Below are 20,888 nucleotides of genomic sequence, written 5' to 3'. Positions count from 1 at the left end.
ATAGTTCATTCTATTCAAGCATATCTACTTAATATTGTATGGGTATAAATTTTGATTACTTTCAAATTTTATTTCATGAGAAATTTGCAGAGAACAGTGTGCTATTATAAGCTTATAATCTATTATAAAATTATTAATTTTAAAGTCAAAATGATATTGATATTTAATACCACCAATTACTAACCTTATAAGCCTGGCATTATATAACATAGGGATTGTAGTATTAAATAATTAATACTATGATACAATACCTAGAGTATCACACTACTAATCTTAATAACAATGTGGATCAAAATTGAAAAGTAATTTATAATATTATGAAGCCATTCTACAAAAGTACAAAATGTTTTAAATCAGGATGAAAGAAAACTATAATCTACCATGATTAGAATTCAATAAACTAAATATCCTTGCTATTAGTGATATTTTCCACTGTAATCCTTATACTATTTCATGAGATTGAGGTCTGGCTTTGTATCTTGCTCTGTTTGTTCTAATTTATTTTCAGAAAATAAATAACCAAACAGCATAGCCACTTTTCAAAACTTAGTTCATCCCAACAATGAAAAAAAGTGCTACTCATTACAGTCTCAAGAAATTAAGAACTAAAATGACCTAAGAGCTTTGGGCTTCAGAGTTTCAATAGATGGAATTCCTCAGGGCTCAGTTTTATAAACTTTATTCTTTCTGATTGAACATCTACAAGAAAGATGAATGAATGATTAATAAACTACATTTCCTGGTGATATTAACGTTTTAGGTGTAATTTTCATGGGAATAACCTTACTTGTGTTTGAGAAAAAAAGTAACTTGGTGTTCTGGCTGATCAGTTTCATATGTTGTCCAAGCACTGTGTGCTGTTGCTTGAGGCAGGGCAAATAGCTTTTATTTTATATTTAAAGAAATAGCAAATACAAGTAGAAAGAGGTTAAAATTCACTGTAGAGGTTACTGGTTAGGCTATATGTGGAGTATTGTGTTCAGTCTTGGGCTCCTTACTATAAGAAGAGCATTAAATTGCTGAAAATAATTTGGAGAAAGGGTTGAAAAGGTTGTAATACAAGGACAGGTTAAAATTCCTGAAATTGTTTTCTCTTGTAAACTAATGATTATAGAAGAAATGATTGAGGTATGTGAGACTGCTGAGGGAATTGATTGTGTTGATACATTATTTACTATAATAATGAAGAATGATAATGATGCAACTAGGGGATACAAATACAACTTTTGGCAGAGTAGGCATCACCTTCAATTAAGACACTTTTATTTTTTTAAGAAGGTGAGACCTTTGGAATGGGTTGCTCACAGATGTGACAAATATAACAAATTTAGGGAAATTTATGGGAAAGCTCAACAAATATTTCAATGATATGGACTGGTTTTCAGTGTTTTATTTTCACTTAATTTTTAAGATAAAATTTAATGGAAAAAAATAGCTTAGATAAATCAAGAGATCCATTGTTGTCCTTGAGTTGTATGTTATGCTATATTATGAATGAGATTCCTTTAGGATCTAAAATTCTTTTAAATCTATTACATTGTTCAAATATTAATGTATACCATAGTATGCATTAATATTATAATACATAATGCTGCATGTAATAGTTAACTTAGTGAGCCAGTATTTATTAAATTCAATTTTTCACAAAATTTCCAGGCAGAATTCTCAATATTTCTTAAATCAGTAAAACAATTTCTGATGTATCACAAAACACAATTATATATATAATACGAAACATGCAATCAGGTTTTACATAAAAGATGTTATTTATACCTTTTTAGCATTTTCATTGAAATTCTGATACATTTACAAGATTTACTGTTACTTCCAAATCTTAGGATCATGGGTTAAAATCCCTATTACACCAAACATGCTTGCCCTTTTAGCTGTGGAGGCATTATAATGTGAAGGTCCAACCCACTATTCATTGATAAAAGAGTAGCCCAAGAGATGGTGGTGGTCAGTGATGACTAGCTGCCTTCCCTCCATTCTTACCTGTTATGAAACCAAAATCTGAGATCTTACCCATTGAAGAGCAAGAAGGATGAAAGCAATGTGCAGGGAATCCTCATTATCTGTCCATAATCTAAAATTCTGGACTGTTGGTATATGCACTCTGTCCCTGAAGCAAGGAATATGTGAATAAAATGGAACTATGGATGAGGTGTAAGTAGAGAAACACAATTTGTAATAGCATCCTGACTTAATGGGCTAATAAGCTCCTTTATGTCCCTATAAAGTTTATGAATTTATGAATATACAGTACCAGGACAGAGGGTGCATTCATGTGGGTGGAGAATATCATGTGAATTATACTGCTAAGGGAATTGGGAGGGGTATAAAAGACTGGAGCAAGCAAGAAAAATTCACATCACTGCTTATATGGGCAAAGATAAAAACTTGATGGTCAAATACTAGCTATAAGTTGAAAAGGAGATATTCATGTTTTCATGTTTTGGAAATATAACAAATTTCAGAGACAACAATGGATCCTACTGATCCATTTTGGCTGTCTTATCTTCTAAATTAAACTAAAAGTATTAAATAAATTAATTTTAAAAAATTCTCAAAGATAGCCCTTATCATTTATACAATTACCAAACTATATTTTAAACTAACTTAAATATAAATCATTCAAAACATAGCAAGGTAACCTTTTCCAGAGGCCAAGCAACCATGTTAAAAAAATAAAACTGTTTGAGCTGAAGATGATTTCTACCCTATCAAATTTAATATTCATATCATCTGTTCCTATCATTCACACTATTAAATATGAAAAAGATGATGTAACAAAATTATGAAGTTCTTTAACAATCTTAAACACTTAACTGGCTTGGATGGCTTCAAGCACTGATCATCCACAACACCAATTTTTGTTCTTTCATAAAAATGTTCAAGTTATTCTCATCCAAGTTATACTTAAAATTATGATAACCCATATACATTATCTTGCATTTATTATAATTAAAACACATCTACCATTTATTCATCCAACTCACTAAATGATTTAAATATTTCTGTACAGCAGTTATATCCTCATCACAACCAACAACACCTGAGTCTTTAATATCATCAGCAGATTTAAGTAATTTCTTGATCATTCCTTCATCTCTGTCAATGATGTAAATCAAAATGACAAAGGCATTAAGACTGAGCCCTGAGGTACCCCACTTGTGCCATTAATTCAGTTTGACTGAGCCCCATTTATAAATGCAATTTGTTTTTTTACACCCAGCCAGTCTTCTACCCAATTACCTAACTTATCCACCACACCTATAGAGAATTTTCTTTAAAAGCCTTTTATGTGGCACAATGTCAAATGCTTTCTTAAAATGCAGATACACCAAATCTACACCCTTACTCTCATCAACATATTTATTAAACTTTTCAAAGAATGTCAAATAATTTATAAGGCCAAATTTTTAAAAATAAAACCATGTTAAGTATCCAATAAAATTCTAAGCTTTATTTTATGACTTTACAAAGTATCTTTTGTCAGTCTTTTCAAATATTTTCCCACAACCAATGTAAGACTAATAAGCTTATTATTACTGGAATAGTTTTTCTTTTCTACAGCATATAGATCCTGATCATGACACACTTGAATGTCACAGTAGGGAGAACGTTTTTTTTGTTAACCATGCAATAAATCCAAATACTGCAGTCACCAGATATAAATGTTTGTTCAGATATATCTGAAAGTCAAACCAAAGGGATTAAAGAAATCCTTATTGTTATTTTTACATTTCGAGATATCCTTTTATCAAACGTCCTTTTTGATGTCCTAATTTCCTCTTTAACTAACTTTCTTGGTCTTCTATACTCTTTTAATCTTCCTTTCATACCATACAATCCATTTAAATTTCTTAAATTATCTCTTATACCCTTTGTCAGCCAATCTGAGTTTTGAATTGTAGCCATCCTTTCTTCATAAGGAATATGTTTATCTTGAATATTTAAAGATTTACTAAAGTGTTAAAGATTTACTTCAAACTTTTTCACATTTGATCAGTGTCTCCAATTTACTTCAAACTTTTTCACATTTGATCAGTGTCTCCAAATAACTCAGCTGCTCAATTCACAATAGATAATTCCTGTTACATCTTTTCAAAATTTGCTCTTTTAAATTTTGCAACTTAAATATTATTATTCCTGATCTCCATATGCAACAAAACATCTCTCTTCATAAAGCAATGATTACTTACATCCAGATAATCCCAAATTTCCACCCTCTCTTCTAACAATTTCCATGTTAGAAGTTAACAATAAATCTAAAAAAGTATTATTTCTAGCAGATTTCTAGACCAATTCATGAAGAAATCAATTTTGATCAGCTTCCAAAAACCTTTCTCCTTCATGGTTTGACTCTATCATTTCCCAGTTTATATGCCTGAAATTAAATTCACCTATAATCATGACCTCATTAACAGCTTAAATCTTAACTTCGCTTTATAGCTTCTTATTAATTTCATTAGTGTCATCTGGTGGTTTATAATAAATTCACATTAAAGCATTCTCCACTTATATCCACTAATAGAATCCTAAATTGATTCAATCTATTTGCTGTTACCTTTGATATTCTCTACTTCAACAGGATGTAACTCACATTTCATATATAAAGCTAATTTCCTAATCTCTTTAGTACTTTATGTTTATTAAATAATCTATAATCCTGTATTTCAAAGAAATATATGTCATTAAAAATTATGTACATTTAACCATGTTTTAATTATTCTGACATCAAAATTCTCCATTCCCATCAGTGCCTTAAAATAACCTGTTTCTTATACTTTTAGCATTAGAGTAGTACAAATTAAACCCACTCCTAAAACTACATCTATACTCATTTCCAATGCTAAACTTTTCCTATATCTTTTCTTTGCATTTTTTTTATCCTGACCCTCAACACTATCTACTCTTAGTTTAAAACTTCCCTTACAACTGAGTTAATAGCCCTAGCAAACAAGCCTGCCACTATCCTATTTACGTTCAAACCATTAATTCCAAAAAAACTTCCTTCCTCCATTAAACTGAACCCACAAGTTCAAACAGCCAATCTGTTCATCTTTATATATGATAAAGAGGCCTTAACTTAATTGATTTTATCAACCCCTTGTATGTATTAATTAGCTCCTCTGATCTTCCCTTCTTTACATTATTAGCCTCTATATACATTCACAACAAAAATTCCATTATTGCTAACCTCCATTATTATAGCTCTTGCTCTGTTGCTGTATCCTTCTCCTGTGCCCTTTGGTAGCATAATCTAATTCTTTTCCTCATAATTACCCTACTGACTATCCTATCCAAATGCTTTCTGTAACATAATCTCCTTAACTTTATCATTTACACCCTTCACTGACCATTTTGATTTTCTTCTCTTAAACAGTTCCTAATCTATACAAACCTAGGGCTGAAAACTGTTATTATATATACTTATTACAACTAAATTTATTAATTTTACCTCTAATGTTATTCTTTCTAACTTCCTAAAAGTCATTATTAATTAATGTATTTCTTGCATGTTAAAGCTTAAACTCCTCTAGAAATCCTGCTGCCATTTCCTAGAGTTTACACTTCGCTTTATTTATTGCCTTTATTTTAATTAGAAATAGCATAGCCTCCAACTTGTCCTCCAGCCAATAAACCCTACATACAAATTACACATCTTCACTACTTGTCTCTTTAAAAGTATGTAGAAGTCCTGACTTCTCAAATAAAACCACTTCCTTGTACCTATCACACCATACAATCTGTGAATATTTAACTCTTACATAATTCTTAATTACTGTATTTTTAGCCTGAAAATAATTTTCAATATCTTTACACTTTCTAAACCTAATCTAATGTTGTAGTACAGATTACACAAATAAGATCTAATTCAAAACTTTAATCCTACTATTTTTAGTTACCAACCTTATTGAGTCTAGTTATTGTTTTGTTATTTAACTTAAATTACTACAAATAATAATAATAACATTAAATAGTAATCAAAAATCTATAACAGCATAAGAGCTTAACTTTTCAACCAACTACCAATCCTCTGGTACCTGCTCACTATTCAATGATTTATAAAAAAAAATTGTAGTAAGTGACTTGTATATCCAATTCTTAACCTCCTTCATAAACCTTTGAGGAAATATTATCTGGCCCAGGAGCCTTATCATTCTTCAAACTTCATAATTACTACAAATAATAATATTAATATTAAATAATATTCAAAAATCCATAACAGTATAAAAGCTTAACTTTACAACATCTTTTTCTTACTCTGAATCACTCAAAAATAAAATATAACAAGAAAAACAAAATACTCTGTATCTGTAAGCTGACATATATAACTATTATGCAATTAATACATAAAACAGCAAACTGAAAGCTCATTTACTTATCTAACATTTTGTAAAACATGTCATGTTTTCAAACATCCTAAGAATTAGAAGTAGCAATGTACACTTTAGTTTCTGGTATCCAACACAGCAGTCTATGAAGGCAAAAGTAGAACCTGCGATTTTTTTAAAAGTTATTTAAAAAAGGTAGAGCACACAAAAATTATGTGCTACAATAAATTAATAAGAAGTTCATAATAAACTTACAAAAGCAACAATCTTAAAGCGAGATTTCATGAATAAATCTTTTGTTTTATTAAATATGTGATCTCAGCATGTAGTTTGTTATACAGAAATCTGTTTGTGCCAATTTTCTGACTGATTCTTACTTCACTAAGATACAAGTTTTCAAAAGCTTCAAAAATATACATGCTCAAAATAATCTCACACTGTGTTAACACTCTAAAAACTCTGTGCTGACCATGCATGAAAAATTAAATATTTATGCTAGGGATAAACCTTTAAAAAAATTATTATTCAATATTGTTCATATATTTAAAAATGTCATCAACACCATTAAGCAAAAGCCCTAAAACATAGTAAAATCACATTTTCAAATATCATACTACTTGGGATTATTAATTGCAGAAAACTTTAAGATTATTAAATTCTAAATGATGGTGAAAATTTATTACATTTAATGAAGAAAAGATTTATCTACACAGAGCAGTGTAGCAATTTCACTCTTCCTGATGAAAAATCATTGTAACTGTACTTTATCCAGTCAAAGGACTATTTCTCAAATGGCTTCAAAAACATTTAATATCACCACAAAAATAAGCTGAGTATAATTTCCTAAGAATATTCTTATTAATAATGAAATTTAACTGGCACTATCCCTAAAACAGACACTAGACTAAAACTTTCAAAACTTTATCATTCATATGTATTGTAATTTTTGTATTCCATTATCGGTCATTTTTCTTTCAAAGTAACTAATTTAATTTATAAACAGTGATAGATGATGAACTGTGAAAAGCAGTTGTATAAGCAATGGAACAGAAAAAAAACAAACCCTGAAACAATTATACACCAAAATAAAAAAAAAAACTTCACTTGCAGGCCAACCTTTACAAGATTAAAAACCATAAGGTATTAACACTTCTTCAAGCCCATCATATTAACCCTCATTTATATGTAACATATTGACACTCCTTCATATACAATGTGTCAACACTTTTTCATATACAATGCATCAACACTCCCTCATACACAATGTATCAACACTCTTTCATACACAATGTATCAACACTCCCTCATACACAATGTATCAACACTCCCTCATACACAATGTATCAACATTACTTCATACACAATGTATCAACACTCCCTCATACACAATGTATCAACATTCCCTCATACACAATGTATCAACATTACTCCATACACAATGTATCAACACTCCCTCATACACAATGTATCAACATTCCTCATACACAATGTATCAACACTCCATCATACACAATGTATCAACATTACTTCATACACAATACATCAACACTCCCTCATACACAATGTATCAACACTCCCTCATACACAATGTATCAACACTCTTTCATACACAATGTATCAACATTACTTCATACACAATGTATCAACATTACTTCATACACAATGTATCAACACTCCCTCATACACAATGTATCAACACTCTTTCATACACAATGTATCAACATTACTTCATACACAATACATCAACACTCTTTCATACACAATGTATCAACACTCCCTCATACACATCTTACCAGTACTCCTTCAAACACACTATATCAACACTTTAAAAAAAAACAAAAAACGTGAACTATCTGAAAAGAGTGGAATTTTATTGTTCTGTCTAGTTTTAAATGTTCATTTTTATGTAGTTTTTGTAAGACATAGTAATTAATTTTCAACAGGTTTTTAAGTTTTAAAAATGTATCAGAAATTTGAAACGTATACACACCAGCCATCTTCTGTACCGAGCCACATTGTAGGTTGCTGATTGTCCAATTCTTCTTTGGAATCTTCTCTTAGCAAAAAGTGTTCACTGCTCTGCTTGTTAGAAGAGTCATCTTCTAAAAACCACAAGATTTGATGATACAAAGGACACTTAGTTAAAATCAGAGCCTGAGTTTATGAAAATAATAAATGCTATGTTTTTCATACTTATCATTTAAGCTTTAAAAATACATAACTGTTCTTTGTAAATATATAAAGGAAATATAGAAAATGAAACATTAGTTATAGTTCTTGTATGTTACACTTAGATATTCTCAACTTTTTCAGTTTAAGTTTAATGTGGTAGTTATGATTTAGATAGTTTATACACCAAGAGTGTTAAATTTAGTTATGTTCAGAAGCAATAGTTTATTGCAAGTTTGTTGACGTAACTATGTATGAATCATACATTATGCAGTTCACTAGTAAGAACTGGTAATTATTATATTATTGTGTCATGTTAGTAGAACCTTCTGAGCTCTTCTTATTCTTTTAATTGAATATTATTATACCATAATATCCAATACTGTATGGAATATTATAGACACCTATCAGGGTATATATATATATATATATACTTGTTAAAAATGTAGTTGGATAAAAAAATAGATAGATCTAGGCTGTGTGATTGTAAGTTTAGTCATAAATAGCAAATATTGATGATGTTTAAAGTGAAATTTTTACAGATTGTACTGTAATAACAGAGCAAAAAAGGATAATTTGTTTTATTATTTGTGTTCTAAAGTAAATGATCCAGGCTGTTTGAACTTTGATGAAACAGAGCCTATTATTTAAAGCTCTGAATATAAGTCTGATAACCCAACAGAATAACAAACATTTGATTTGTTTCATTACATTATTTTAAAACAAGTGAACTGTGTGCTGTGTATTTACTGTTGAAATTTATTGCCAACAAGTCACAGGCACCTACTTTAAAGAATCTGCTCATAAACAAAATCTAGCAGGCCCCTTTGATTTCTTTCTAAACTATGAACATTTATTTGTAGAAATCACATATAATAACTACTAATGTAAATACATGTCATTTTTCTATAACTCAGCTTTATAATTCTTGAATTATTATTGCATCAATCATTTCAAGTTATTTTTTAAATATTTTGCTCATCTCTCAAAATTTTATAATGCTTGCCCAAAATCTGTACCTTAACATACATTTGTCAAACATTGACTATAATTTAATTCTCATTAATAATTTTCTTTAAAGTTTTAAAAAATATAACATATGTAAAACTAAGTAAAGAAACAGGGAAGTTTAAACATATTGTAAAAGCTAAATATAATACTAAGGATACACCTGTGATTTAAAAGTAGCCATTATTCTTAAGGTATTACCAAAACATTATTTTGTGTTGTACATACCTTGAGATTCTCCATCATCATCATCTGTACTGGAATCACTAGAATAACAAAAGATTGATGTCACTCACTGTAACATTTTGATATACTTGACATAAAATCACTTTTTTGAACTGAATTTATTCATCTGCACCTCTACTGGATATCTTTAGATCTGGATAAGTTTTTTCAAAAGTAAATAACTAAATTTACATAATATAACTGATTTTTAATAGGCCACTCACAAGTGAGTGTGGTACATTTTTGTTGAAAAATCAACAACAATGCAGTCTGGTTTTCTTAATTTGAAATTATATTTTTTGGACATTATCATTGGCTAAAAAGAAAACATTTCCTGCACTCTTTTAGTGTTGGGTTGCAAAAGTTGATTTGAAATGGTAAGGTGACTGAATACTGTCAGCACATTACAAGTTTAATGGCCAAGCACAAGAAGCCCAGAATAGCCAGGTGGTTAAGTCACTTAACTCATAATCTGAGGGTCGCAGGTTCAAATACGCATCACATCAAACATACTCACCCTATTAGCCATGGGGGCATTATAATGTTATGGTCAATCCAATTATTCGTTGGTAAAAGAGTACCCCAAAAGTTGGCAGTGGGTGGTGAAGAGTAATTGCCTTTCTTCTAGTCTTACACTGCTAAATTAGAAGGAGCCAGCACAGATAGCCCTTGTGTAGCTTTGTGTGAAATTCAAAACAAACCAAACAAAACACAAGAAACATGGAAGTCTCTAAATTATATACAGAGGTATTCAGGAACTGCTTAGAAACACCTTGGTATATGCTGTATAGCAAGATGAGTACAATATTGTGCCTGTAGCTGTTTTCAAAGAGTCCCCATCTGCTCATCCTATTGCTGACTATTGTTCACATCTCAATTGAAAGGTAAACATAAAAAGGTAATAGTAGAACTATTATAGTTTGGCAGGTGCTTAATTAATGCTGCTGAGAATGTGGCTTTATTAATATATACTACTATAACCAAGTGAGAAGACCTTAATACTAGCTAGTATAGAGACTTGATGGTGTTGTATTTCACCTAAAAATTTATCAATTACCAAATGAAAACTTGTCTTGAAAAGATACATCCAGATTGAGCTTACTTTTAATATTTAACAAACTGTAGTGTCAAGACACCTCTTGACTCTTGAAGGACGTGCTAAAATAATATGGCATAAATGAAAAATATATTGTTTACTTATTTGTTGGAAGTTAATCACAAAGCTACACAACAGGTTTTCTGTATTCTGCCTGCCATGGGTATTAAAACTCAAATTTTTGCATTGTTCATCCATAAATAAAATTTCTGTTACACTAGGGGAGAGAAGATCAATAATATATTAAATACTGACTACATTTATAGATCATACTACTGAATAACATGAACTTTACCTGTCAAACCGAAAATACTTTTCACTACTGCTTTGGTCAGCATCACTATCAATATCCTGGATATCACTGTTGACAGTAAGACTGCTTTCAGGTAGAAAAGAACGTCTCCTATTTATTCTGTGTGAAACAAAAACAAATACAAGGAAATAATTATTTACTATAAACTTAAAACATCATATAATAGGAACTATTACAACTATATTAAATATTTTAAAACATTCTTTAAATACAACAAATCACCTGAAAACAAGTAAAATATATGTCATCATGCTGACAAGCTAAGAAATATTTAATATTCTACTGATATGTTCTATTATAACAGAAATTCCTAAATAATAATCTGTGCTTTATGTACTAACTGTAAAAAGTTAACAATATTAGTTTCCTTTTCAAGTATGTTAATAATACAGTAAACAGCATATGAATTACTTTTAATGAACTAGTTACTAAAACATATGAAACAAACAATATTTATTTCTAAATGTTTTGACATCAACAAAATTACAATATTTCATTTCCAGATTTAAAATCAAATAAAAATTATCTTAAACACAGGAACATTAACATGAATGTTTATTAAACTTCATACATCATTAAATGAAAGTTTTTGATTTATGTATTTATTCTATACTGTACATTTTACCTAAAATATATGCAAAGTTTCAGAATACCAATGTAATGGAAAGTCTCATTCATTTTGTTTTTCAGAAAAGAATGATGATGAACTATGATCTTCCATCATTGCTTAGCAAGCTAATTTAAACTTGCAATAATGAATCACAAGTTCAGTGTGATTTAGTTTTCATGGTACTGTATTCCTGTATGCCAGTAAGGAACTTGTTAAACCATGTGAATTTATGTCAAACATTCTTTAAAATCCAGAATTCACCAATTATTATTTGGTGGAATATTCTAAGATAATTTGTTTGTTTGTTTGTAATTAAGCACAAAGCTAAACAATGGGTTATCTGTGATCTGCCCACAATGTGTATCGAAATCCAGATTATAGTGTTGTAAGTCCCTAGTTGTACCGCTGTGCCACTGGGGGCATCTGAAGACTAATTTTATAAATCTTAAGAGTGGCAGATTATTTTACTAAACTACTTTGAGGAAGTGAAAATTAATAAATAAGCAGAATTTGAATCTTTGAAACTATTCATATAATATTTATGAACTAAATCATTGTCTGTCATAGAATTGTTTATGTTTTGTATATTCAGTAACCTTAGTTGTTGAAGAAATGAGTATCCATGCAGGCCATTTACAACAACAGCTTCACCAAATATATTTTTTGTCTTATGCAATGTTATTGTAATGAAAATAATCATTAATACAAGTATTTTCAAGTTAACAAATGTGAAAGTTCACCAGTAAGAAATAATCTTCAGTACTTACACAGAATTAGCAGCAGGAATTGCTGCCATACAAACTATCCTGGCACTGCACACACCATTGCAAGATGTTACTGTCGGTTCTGGATGGAGACTTAGTATACAAACTTGACCAACATAACCATCACTATTACATACCCAAACATATTTCAGGCCAAGCTGATTTAAACTTAATGTTGGTGCTGCACATGTAAACTGAAAAAAGAAAAGAAAGAACTAAATAAACGATAAAAGCAACAAGACAATTACATACACAATAATTTTCACTAACTGGTTTTTAGGTCCCATTCATGCCAATAAATTATTACCTTACAATTTCTTCAGACATTAAACTAAGTTTTTTTAACCAATACTTATGAATATTTTAGCTCAATCTGAAATTAACAAAGCTAAAACAACCAATGAAACAAAATTTTAATATCACTCTGTAAAATCACACATTTATACTTGTCAATTGACTGCATTAATATGGTTCACTTAAATGTACATAAATAAAAATCTCAATGTTTAAGATTCCCTAACAAATGCCTTAAAATGGGAATAAAATATATTTATGAATGTTTACATTTCTGCTGAAAAACAGACAAAAACCTTTTTCTTGCTAGACTGCTATAAAACTGGTCTTGTCTCAAGATTTCTACAACAGATTCAAAAGAAAATCTTTCATACCAAGAACCAAGGATGAATTCTTCTTCCTAAAATGTGAGCGATATTTACTGACTATTTTTACTTTGAAAACTATCAGAATCAAAGAGTGAAATGAAAGACAGAATGAGTACTTCAGAGCCATAACTTAAAAAATTAATTGTAACTTATGTTACAAATTTTATCAAGAGTTGAAGTCACATCCAGAAACTCATACCTTTAAAAAAAAACAAGATTTAAAAAAAAACTTGCCAATGATTTTCAAAGGTTTATTTCACCTTGTTGGTCAGAAATTTAAACAGAGAAACAAAACTTTCTACATAAAACTTTTTCAAAATATTTATCTGTTGCAGACACTTGAACAATACTATCTATTGTTTTCGTTTCAAACATTCTGGGTTGGTCAATTCAGATGTCATTTGGATCACACTTATTATTATTTTTTCCAAATTACATGGCCCAAATTCAGCCTGATATGCTAAATCTGGTCTTAAAAGAGCCTCATAAAAAGAAATAACATTTTTCATTAGTTAAATTTATTTTTTAAGTAAATTTGGCAAATCATTTATTTTTTTACTGCAACTGAGTACTCAGTAGTAAAATGTAAAATCCTATTGGTTATCTCATCTTCATGTTCCTTAGTAAACAACAAGAGTTCTCATATGGAGTGAATATTTTCAAACTTTCAGTAAACCAGAATATGACATAATATTCTTTGATCTTGAAATATGTGTTCAAAGAACTACTGCAATTGCTTTGCTACATTACACATAGTAACAACTATATACCTACATCTAAACTTAATTAGGAAAACTATATTTGTATTAATATACTTATCCATCTCACAAATTGCTAAAGCTCATGAGATACATGAGATACAAAGCTGAAAATAATATCCTGTTTCAACTACATGTTCTTATTTTATCACTTTAAAGTTTCAGTTTTCAAACAAATGTTTTTCAGCAACAAGGTACAATTTGCTTTTATATTTCATTTATCTCTTATTCAACTTGTGCATGTTCACCAATAACATCACAAGGAAGCTAATTATCCTTTTCAACAGAGCCATCTTTTGTATTTTTATTTTGTATGTGTTTTTACAAAAATTTAAACAAGATATTTTTGGTAACTTAGACAGTATTCTAACTAAACAAAAAACTTGATAATTTTAAAATTCCATTATTTCTCAGCAATGTAATGAATTTAACTATTTTCTTAGTTATTTTTCTTTTTAATAGATAATCTTAATATTTCAGTCTGAAGAGCCTATTTCAAGCACATGCAGATGTGGTTAAAAATTTGCATAGCTTTGATAGTTATACAAACTGAGTCTTAGTTTAACAGTATAACAAAAACCTCAAAAACTTTAAACTTTATAAATATTTGTATCTTACTTGTAGTCCTGCCCTTGTCTTACGTATTGGAAGTGGGTACAGAAATTCCGGTGGAGGCCTCTTATTTGTATAAAGTGCTGAAAGTAAAAATCTGAGATGAACATGTGAACAGGTTTTTTTTTTCATAATTGCTAAATCATATTATTTTGACAACATCATGAACAGGTAAAACTATGATTTAAAAATTACAAAATTTTAAAAGTGAAATTTTATTGCTTATGTTACAGATTTATTATTATATATTTATTCAGATACCAATGTTTGTTTAAGTTAAACTTATATTTAGAAAGGTACATAACTTATACTTTTAAATCTGTATTGTGAAATTCCTACCTATTCAATGAAGTTGTGGAATATTCTTGAGTTTAAGACTCAACAATATATGTGAGTACATAAACAACAGTGCATTATCAATATTGTTTTGCAGGCTAAAATTTCTAGAAACTCTCCTCACACATACAAATATAACCAACACAGCATGCCAAGAGACAGTATATATTTTTGGTTTCCTACAGGTGGGATACAATAAACCACAGAAGCTATAACCGTGATAAAGAATTATTATTGGGAATTTCAGATATAATGAACAGGTATGTTTATAGATTTTCAACATTACAAACTATTTAACTACAGTGGACTGATTTTCAACACTTGTAATTTTTATGAAACCATTATATAACTTCATCAGTGAAAAACTCACTGAAGAACACAGAGCTAGTTAGCTCCCTGTTAAATGAATTGCACCTATATCAACACAGAATTAATTTGTTCATCATGAACCCTTTGTAAGATATCCAGTTCTAGACCAGATAGAAGACTCAATAATGTCTGTAAGTTCAGAAGATTTCTGTACATAAATCATTATTTATAATAGCCATTACTATAAATCATGTTATTGTTTGTGTATTAAAATATATTTTTGTTGGCAAATATCATAAATTTGACACCTTTCAACATTTATTTAACTTTTGAACCTAAATTACAACAGAACTCAATTTTAGGCTATGTGAAATTGTAAAACATAACATTTGTAAGTCAAAGACTACGTATAGTATATAAATATATATGGTAATAAAATAGAAAAACTGAGAGAAACAACATAAAATTAAAACATTTGCAGTATATATTGATCTGTTTCATTGACTTTACACTACTTTGCATGGTATGTAACTATTTTTCACTAATACGTTAAAATTAACCAAATCATACTTTATTTATGATCATATATATATATATATTTACAGACAATATCATATGGATTGTACAGATTAGACTTTCTTCAAATTCAGTGGCCTAGTTCTTTCTCTTTTTATAATTTACACTAGGCTTTGTGCCAAAACAAAAATCAATGAGTTTATGACTTCCAAATGCAAAAAACTCCTGGTTTGTTTACATTTATTCATGCAACAATAACTATATATCCTCACCTAGTTTTTGTTTTGCTTCGTTGAATGCAGTTTCCCATGAAGATCTTTTTTCTGGTGTTGGGTAGACAATGTTAATTGTATCTACACCTTCTCTGAAATGTCAGTATAATGAGTTTATTACAAATTGAAAACAACAGGTACAAAATTATATGTTTAAAACAAATTGTTACACTCAATAATACATATACGGTGTCCAAGAGGTCAGGAATAATAGGTGATTTTTCAGCTTTTCTTAAATTCAGATATGAGACCCATTATGCTATTGACAGAGCATGAGATGGTTGAGTTAATCCATACTTGTCTCGAATTACTAAGACAACACGTGGAATAAATTCTGTGAAATTCACTGAAGTGCCTGTGGTTTCAGACTTTTCAGGAAATTTTTGTAGAAAGATAACAAAACAAGGTCAGTATATATATATGGAAAACAAAACAACTATTGTAGAAGATTATCCTTCACAAAGTTCTCGGTAAACTAAATATAATACAATAATAAATTATGCAAGGAAAATCAAAATATAATTACTTTAATAAAATTCAATATTTATTTATTTTAATTCAAGGAAACCATAAAATCAATAACATGTGCCATATATATGACATTAACATTTTTTTTACATAAAATACAAGTTCCATAGGACTTGCTCTCTGCCAATAACAGAATAAAAGGATTGCAATTCCTCAACAACACCTACCACCAGTTTTTTTGCCTATTCGTGTCTGACTAAATAATCAGACCAAATGCTGAAAAAAACGTATTTTCCATATTATTCAACCAATGCAGGTTATGCAACATTGTCCAGAATCCAATAATACAACATTGTTTTCAAAGCTACCTAAACTATTTTTAGTGTATTAAAATAAATCCAGGTAAAGGAGGCACTCTCCTTGGTACTGTTTTATTATACTTTACATTTAGGGACAACATAGTTGTACCTGAAGTGTTTTCTAGGTTCCCATCAAACCCCTTTCAATTTGCCCATCTAGAGCAAACAGTAATTAGCAGGTGTCATCAGTTCACTTTTAACAGTTTCATTGTTCTTCTCAGTAAGTTTGTTGCTCAAATTACCATGAAAGCCAAGGTCTTGACTGTGAGTTATTTTGGCTTGCAACTCATTACTAGAATTCCTTGTGAACACATTAAAACTATAAAAAAACAGTTTCTCATCAAAGTCATAAGTGATGAACTTAATATCATATGTACATTTTCATCTTTAACCAATTTAAAGCTTGTTTGACCCAAGGAAGATAAACAATTATGGGCATCTAGACATTTTCAAAACCAACACATCCAGAGTTGTTTTATTTATTCAGCATATTATTCAATGTGGACTGTAGTAAAAGTAGATGAGCTGGGTATCTCTGGTATTCATATTACTATTACTATTTTCAATAAACATTCTTTGCAGGTCCATAAATTCTTTTCCTTACAGCAACTTGATTTAAAGTAGTCTCTTGGTGGCTATATAAGCAGTAAGCTTGAGGGCTTGTAATTCTAAAATTCGATGTTCATCCAATGGATAGACACGACACACACAGATAGCTCATTTGCAGTCTTGCACTAATGCAAACAGATACCAACAGACTGGCTGTAACAGTTACTGACCTTTTACAATCTTATACAGAACTGTAACACTGATAACGTAATTTATATAAACAGAAATGGGCTCAACGATAGCTCTGTGGTCTCTAATTTTAATATACCTTAAAAGTTCATAATATGAAAGCTTATATTGCATGTTAAAACAATCATAAAAACAAACATACGTTTATCTGAATAATAATCCTTGAAATAAAATGAGCTTGAAAACTGGAAGAATGGATCTCAATACCAAGATATGGTGCTACCAAACGTACTTTACATTTTCAGCTATGAGGACAAAACAAGAGTGATAGTCAATACTACTATTCATTACGAATTTCAGAATAGCCGCTTCTGGTTGGTGATCCTGCCAATAGGTTGTTTTTCCTCCTATCGACAATTACAAGTCAGAAACTTATATGCCTGCACCATAGTTGTCTTTGATCAATCCAATTTTACCCAGTTATGTCCATAAAATGTTATTCTGGTGGACAAACAAGCAAGCAAACAAAGCATAAAATAAGTAAATAGCTGTGTTTCAACAATATAAAATTTGCTATAGCTTTTAACAGCAAAGGACTGTAAAAAGTACTTATAAACCCCAAACCATACATCTAGAAAAAAATTTGGCAAAAACAAAATTTTACGTAATGACAACTGAGCTTCTTCATATGTATGTTATAAATATCCTGTTATCAAAGCGTTTGTTTATTTTCGAATTTCGCGCAAAGCTACACAAGGGCTATCTGCGCTAGTCGTCCCTAATTTTGTAGCGTAAGATTAAAGGGATGGCAGCTAGTTATCACCAACCACCGTCAACTCTTTGGCTACTCTTCTAATCAACGAATGGCAGATTTGACCGTAGCATTATAACGCCCCCACGACTAATAGGGTGAGGATGTTTGGTATGACGGGGATTGGAACCCCGGCCCCTCAAATGAGGAGTCTAGCGCCCTAAACACCTGGCCATACATATAGAACAAAAAATATAAAGAATGACTACATCTGATCAGACTAAAATTCATTAGAACAGATTACGCAGTAGTAGCTAATTATAAATCAATGCTGAATTAAAACCTTGAATGCTAATTGAGTTACTGTCTTAAAATAAACATGTTATTGGTTATAAATGTTAAGCATTGTTGAATATTTACTTAAGTTTTACTAATGGATAAGCTTTAGTTGACGCTTCTGCAAGCACTGAGTCCACCCTAACATTAATATAAAAAAATGGCATATTAAGAATAGTAAGTACCAGTCGATTGTATTGTTATAAACAAGACTGTTTTTGGCAGGTACAATAAAACGATCACCCGTATTAAACGTTTAAAACAACGAACTTTGACGGGCACTTGGTTTGTAAAGAACAGTTTTTGTACATCTATCTGAATGATATGACCATCGGACAATGTCAGAAGCATTCGTGTACATTCTAGTCACACACAAAAGTTTAGATTATTTCTATTTTATCTTGTGCGGTCAAACATTACTTCAGGCAGATCAACAGTGAATAAGAGCACCTCGACAAACACTAACGCTTTACGCGTTACTCTTGTGAAAAAAAGTGGAAAGAAAATCATTTATTTCCGTCACTATGGCAACAAAATTGAAACGGTATATAAGGTATGTTGATTTATATTTCCTTACTTTGACACAAGATTCGCTAAAATACCCATTTTGTTTTCCTGGAATATATTACTTGTTTTACAGACATAGCTTTCACACTATGACTTTGGGCGTCTCTGCGATTGTGTGTGGGTGTACACAAACACCAAGATTACTAAAGTAATGTTTTTTAAAGAGTTATCTTCGTTTGATGTTTTGAAGTGGTTCGCAATTCGGATAGAAATCTCTAACTTCAAAACAATTTAAATAAAATACCTGAGAAAAGTGTAAGTAAATGATGTACAATATCTTTTCGGATATTTTACAAAACTGATGGATTTTACACATTTCCTTTACTGTTCTAAATTAAACTCTTTTAAGTATAGTTTACACATTTGATTGAGCTCAGTGCGTAAAGTTCAGTGTACGTATTCCATGTATAAGGAACATATAATGAAAATCTAAATTTAACTCAGCACGATGTTATAAGAAAAACCCACGACGTATTCAATTTGAAAACTACATTTGTTGTTCTAAAATATTATCCAACTAGCTATATTTTTTTTTATTGAAAGTGCAGTCGTAATCTCACACACATTCCAGCTTCCCAATGGCACAGTGGTATGTCTGCAGAATCACAAGGCAAGAAATAGGGTTTTGATACTAGTGGTGGGTAAAGCATCGATAGCCCATTGCGTAGCTTTGTGCTTAATTACAAACAAACAAAACATATTCCATAAGCAACAAAATTTATTCTATTCTGAAATCTCTCTATTCCTTTTAATTAGATTATTTAGTGACCTCGTGCAAAGGTTTAAAAACACAAACATCTATTTCTGAAGTACTTAACACACGATTCTTCAATTACTGATATAAGAAACAAGCACACTGTTATTAACGAATACGGCTAAATTAGGTTTCACTGATAGACTACCTATGAATTATTATTGTAAGGGATAAGTTACACAAAGAATGATAAATGTAAAGATCTAAGTCCGATTTTAAAATAGGATACTAAAGTATTTTCTTCGAATATTTACGAGGTCAGTTTATTTTTTATCGTAGTTCAAGGATAATGCGTAAAGTTCGAAATAGTTCAAAAGTTCTTAAAGTTTAAGTTCCGTTTTCCGTTAACTACATTTATTTTTAATTTGAAATATAATCTACTGACAATTAAAGGCGTATATCTGCAACTTGTATGTGATATAAATTGTATTTTGTAAACAAATACACATATTTTTCTGCGATACATTAAGCCTCCTTCCCCATATATATACATAAACACATTTGCAGAGAGTCGGTTTATTTGAATACGAAAAAAAAAAAAAATCATGTGATATGTCTGAAATATAATCGTATCATGGTTAGAGAGTACACAAAAACTAAAAACAAGGAGTCTCCATGTCATTACAGTTTATTTGTTTGAAGTTAACTTCAAAGCTACACAAAGGGTTATCTGGGTTTTACACTGAGAACCCATCCATCACAGTCATATTTATCAAAGACAGCTTCTTTAACAGTTTTTCAAAGATATTTATCACCGTGATTTATCGATCGTCGAATGTTTTTTTTTACAAAGAGAAACTATGACCGTTAACAATGGTACTTAGCCAAGAGAATATTTAGTGTACCTTAGAATGATCGCAACTGAATAATTTCTTGAAGACTAGCAAGTATTCGACTATTTCCAACAATATCATTAAAAAGATA

The 20,888-nt window shown here is 30.0% G+C and overlaps 1 protein-coding gene across 2 annotated transcripts in view; it reads right to left on the bottom strand.

Annotated features, from left to right (window-relative positions):
* Nucleotides 1–20,888, bottom strand: part of LOC143236821 (uncharacterized) — a 200,202-nt gene that overhangs the window by 16,142 nt on the left and 163,172 nt on the right. For both annotated transcript variants that reach the window (XM_076475419.1, XM_076475418.1), the window contains exons 12-17: nucleotides 15,992–16,083; nucleotides 14,565–14,641; nucleotides 12,530–12,720; nucleotides 11,135–11,251; nucleotides 9,747–9,784; nucleotides 8,332–8,443 (exon numbers count right to left, since the gene is read on the bottom strand). In XM_076475419.1, the coding sequence (XP_076331534.1) occupies nucleotides 8,332–8,443; nucleotides 9,747–9,784; nucleotides 11,135–11,251; nucleotides 12,530–12,720; nucleotides 14,565–14,641; nucleotides 15,992–16,083 (627 nt within the window). The remainder of the gene's footprint in view (nucleotides 1–8,331; nucleotides 8,444–9,746; nucleotides 9,785–11,134; nucleotides 11,252–12,529; nucleotides 12,721–14,564; nucleotides 14,642–15,991; nucleotides 16,084–20,888) is intronic.

This window comes from Tachypleus tridentatus, chromosome 13, assembly GCF_004210375.1.
Source record: "Tachypleus tridentatus isolate NWPU-2018 chromosome 13, ASM421037v1, whole genome shotgun sequence".
In the NCBI taxonomy this organism is placed as follows: Eukaryota; Metazoa; Arthropoda; class Merostomata; order Xiphosura; family Limulidae; genus Tachypleus; species Tachypleus tridentatus.
The sequence above is the reverse complement of the archived record's forward strand: the minus strand, read 5'-3'. Positions and strand labels throughout refer to the sequence as shown.